Below are 3,472 nucleotides of genomic sequence, written 5' to 3'. Positions count from 1 at the left end.
CCGGGACATGGCGGGCTGAGGCGCGGAGACCCCCCGCGGCCGTCCGCGACGCGTTGGGGGGCGCGGCTGAGGGAAGAAGGAGCTGGGCTCAGCCCGACCCCGCCCCGATGTCCTCCGGCCAGGCGGCAGAGGCGCCGGGCACCATGCACTCCAGGGCCTGCGCGGCTGCCGCCTCCTCTCCCGTCCCCCCTTCTCGTCCCTCAGGCCGGAGGCGGCCCCACGGACGGAGAAAACTTTCTCTGAGGCGGCCCGGCCAGGGAGCTCCGGGAGAGGGCGGGCGGCTGGTGCGGGCGGGCGCCTCCAGGCGAGGAGCGGCGCGGGCGGGCGGGTTCGGCGAGGGTATCTACCAGCCGGCTCTTCCACAGGGATGAGTCAGCCTCGCGCCGCCCTCCGCCGGCGCCGCCCTCCTTGAGGGCCCGCTTTCCCACCCTCTGGTCTCCCCTGGTCCCCACTGGAAACTGCTCCCGCGCCCTCAAGGCGGCCGCGCTCTCCAGCCGCCGCCACCGCCGCCGCCACCCCTAGCGGCAGTCAACGGGGTAACAGGGCGGGGCGAAGGGGAAGGGGCGGGGCGGGGCGGGGCCGCGCAGGCGCAGTGGGCAGGCTGGCGGGCCGCCCCTCCCTCCCGACAGGGAGCGTGCTCCCGCGTCCCCGCCTCCTCCCATGCGTGAAGGTGGAAGGGGAGAGGGCGCGCACGTCTTCGCCTGGTTTCCTCCGCCTTCAAAGCCAACGGGGGTTTGTTAGGAGGAAGAGTTTTGGGCCGCTCGCCTGACCCGGTAATGCGCCTGGCACTCGGCCCGGGCCCAGCTCCATACCTAAATCTGGGACTCGTCCTGGGCGGTGCTCCAGCGTGCGGTCCCGGTGCCACGGGCCAGGCGGAGACCAGCCAGGCCGCTCCCGGGCGCAGCTCTGCGGCTCGGCGCCTCGCGGGGTCACAGCGCCCTGATCGGGCTTTGGGGTATTGTAGCTGCCTCACCATGCTCATTGTCAGGTCAGCACCCACCCTGTCCTGGGCCAGACACGGTGTACTCTAAAGGCAAGATGAGGCCAGTTCTGTCTTTTCCCTAAAAGGATTGGAGAGAGCAAATTGTTGGAGCCGAGGCTAGACTCAGGAAGCTTTTCCGTGTGCGTGTGTGTTTTCTCTACACCAAGGCGTAAATAATTCCGTGATTTCCACGTGTTAGGGTCCTAGGCATCTTTCAAGACCCAGTTCAAAGGTCTTCTACTACGATCTCTGCTTTATCTGAGACTAATGACACTTAGGCTGCTTGTCTTAAAGAATAGATCCACTTAGAGAATTAATCTACTCAAGTATAGTCAAGATGTAAGCTCTATACTGGTATCTGCAGCTGGACCCACCCAAGTCCTTGTATGTTGATATGCTGTAAACATGTAAGTGTAATATATAACCGTGAATTAAGGGAACAATGTTATCACTAAATCCTACTGCACTAACTCGGTGATCCTCCGAGTGGCGTGTCTGGGCAGCTAAGCTGGTTAGACATGGGAGTTTGTGTGCTCCACCTGAGACCTCCTCAATCAGAAACTGGACTGTTAGTCACCTGTGTTTAAACAAGACTTCTAGTTAATAATGACGCACACAAAAAGTATGAAAGCCAGTGCTTTAAAGAAAAATGGAACGCATTTTTTATGGATATGTGCTTAACTTAGATGTAAAGGGGTGGATAAATTAAAGTGCTACTTTACATAAAGATAGACCAAATGAACTTGAACTACTTCCATGGTTGTTCATTGGTTTAATGGGGACAGATATATATATATATAGTACAAATATATAATGCAATAATGACAATTAAAAATGGTCTCTGTGGAAAGGCTGGGTCTTTGTAAAGACTGTTTTCTCTGGCCCCAGTATGTGTTGGAATCCTCTGCAGAGCTATTTTTGTCCTAAGTTTTTTTAATTGTCACCATTCTCCCCATCCCCCGTACTCTCAAGAGATTCTGACTCTTGGACACAGAGCTATGCCAGGGAGGTGAAGTTTGAAAAAAGCTCCTCAATAAGAACACACCTCAACAGTCTCTCGGATCCCAGTTTTGTGTGTGGTCTCCAGAAACAGACTGCAGAAAGTGTGGTAACTGGATCAACCATTTCCTCGTTGTCTGTTAGTGGAAGGTTGTTCCATTGTTGGGCCCAATGAATCAGGTCTTGTGGTCCCAACTCCCTTGTTTAGGCCAATCCCACACTGACTTTGAATTTGGTCATGGGACTTCCTTTAGCCTGTAAGTAGGATATCACAATCCTGATCTGAAAAGTGCTTGCTTGTTGGGGCTTTTGCTAATATGCTTGCTTTATGACTTATGAATATTCAATCCTGGTATAGAAATAAGAGCAACTGAAATACAGATGCTTATAAAATAAATGGATATGTGCTCAACATAGATATAAAAAGGATGGATAAATTAAAAGGATGTACTTTACATAAAGATACACCAAGTGAGCTTGAAATACTTCCATGGTTGCTCATCTGTTTGATGGGAATCTTGCTCAGTTTGCTCATTTGTTAAATGAAGATTAAGAACATCTGCTTTATAGGGGATAGTACTCAATGAGTTCATACACGGCAAACATTTCAAACAACCTGGAATGTGTTAAGTGCTCAATAAATATTAGCTATTATCCAAATTTATCTCAAACCCGCAGGATTATATCTTCTAGCTTTGGTTTGAGAAATACCTACCTAGCCATGTTATTTCATACCTGGACTCGGAGTTGAACAGTAGGTTAAGGGAGGACTAGAAGTGGTGGCCAAGAGGAAGATTCTGAGAAATTTTGATGGTGCTCAGGAAGTAGTAGCAGCTCTGGAGAGTGTTACAGAAATGAGGGGTGGTCTGGGACTGATCCTTAGACTCTTAGCCACTGAAAGACTGGCAGAAGCAGGAGTCAGCAAGATGGGAGAAAGCTAGAGGACAATGGTGTTTACAGTCCTCTCTGTTCTCACCACAGAGGCGTGGCAGGATGCTCACCGGGTACAACACTGGCCATAACCTCTGGGACATTTTGACTGGGTCGTGTAACTTTCTCCTCTGCACCAGTACCAGTTGCTTGAGTAGTTTATGATAGTTGTATATAATTTAAACAAAGCTTTACCATAAGGACAGAAACTAGAGAGTATTTTTGGTAAGAAAAACTCTAAATCCTGAACCTATTATTTCTCTTTTGGGTCCTTGGCATTCCTCTACACTGATCATTCAGTACTACCCCCAATCATTACCTCTGTGGTATTTCATTTCTGAACACAAAATCTATATGTTAAAAATGCCATCACAGTGCAAGAGACAGGATCTCATAGAAGCATCATGGATAGTAGAGGAGGAGCTGTCATGGGAACTCAGTGTTCCTGGGCCAGCTTCACACTCCATGAGCCTCAAAAATAGCCCTGCAGGCAGTAAAGCTGCCTTCGCACACCCAACATAAAAAGTGCACATAAAAACCTTGTGGCACAGCAGGTTAAAG

The 3,472-nt window shown here is 50.5% G+C and overlaps 1 protein-coding gene across 1 annotated transcript in view; it reads right to left on the bottom strand.

The window, feature by feature from the left end:
• TMEM65 (transmembrane protein 65) overlaps positions 1-3,001 on the bottom strand; it is a 37,570-nt gene extending 34,569 nt beyond the window's left edge. Inside the window, exon 1 of the mRNA XM_012722904.1 lies at positions 2,983-3,001. Coding sequence (XP_012578358.1) covers positions 2,983-3,001 — 19 coding nt within the window. The remainder of the gene's footprint in view (positions 1-2,982) is intronic.
• Positions 3,002-3,472: the final 471 nt, after the last annotated feature.

The sequence above is a fragment of the Condylura cristata genome, unplaced genomic scaffold (genome assembly GCF_000260355.1).
Source record: "Condylura cristata isolate star-nosed mole 26May11 unplaced genomic scaffold, ConCri1.0 scaffold00009, whole genome shotgun sequence".
In the NCBI taxonomy this organism is placed as follows: Eukaryota; Metazoa; Chordata; class Mammalia; order Eulipotyphla; family Talpidae; genus Condylura; species Condylura cristata.
This window is presented reverse-complemented; position numbering and strand designations above follow the sequence as displayed.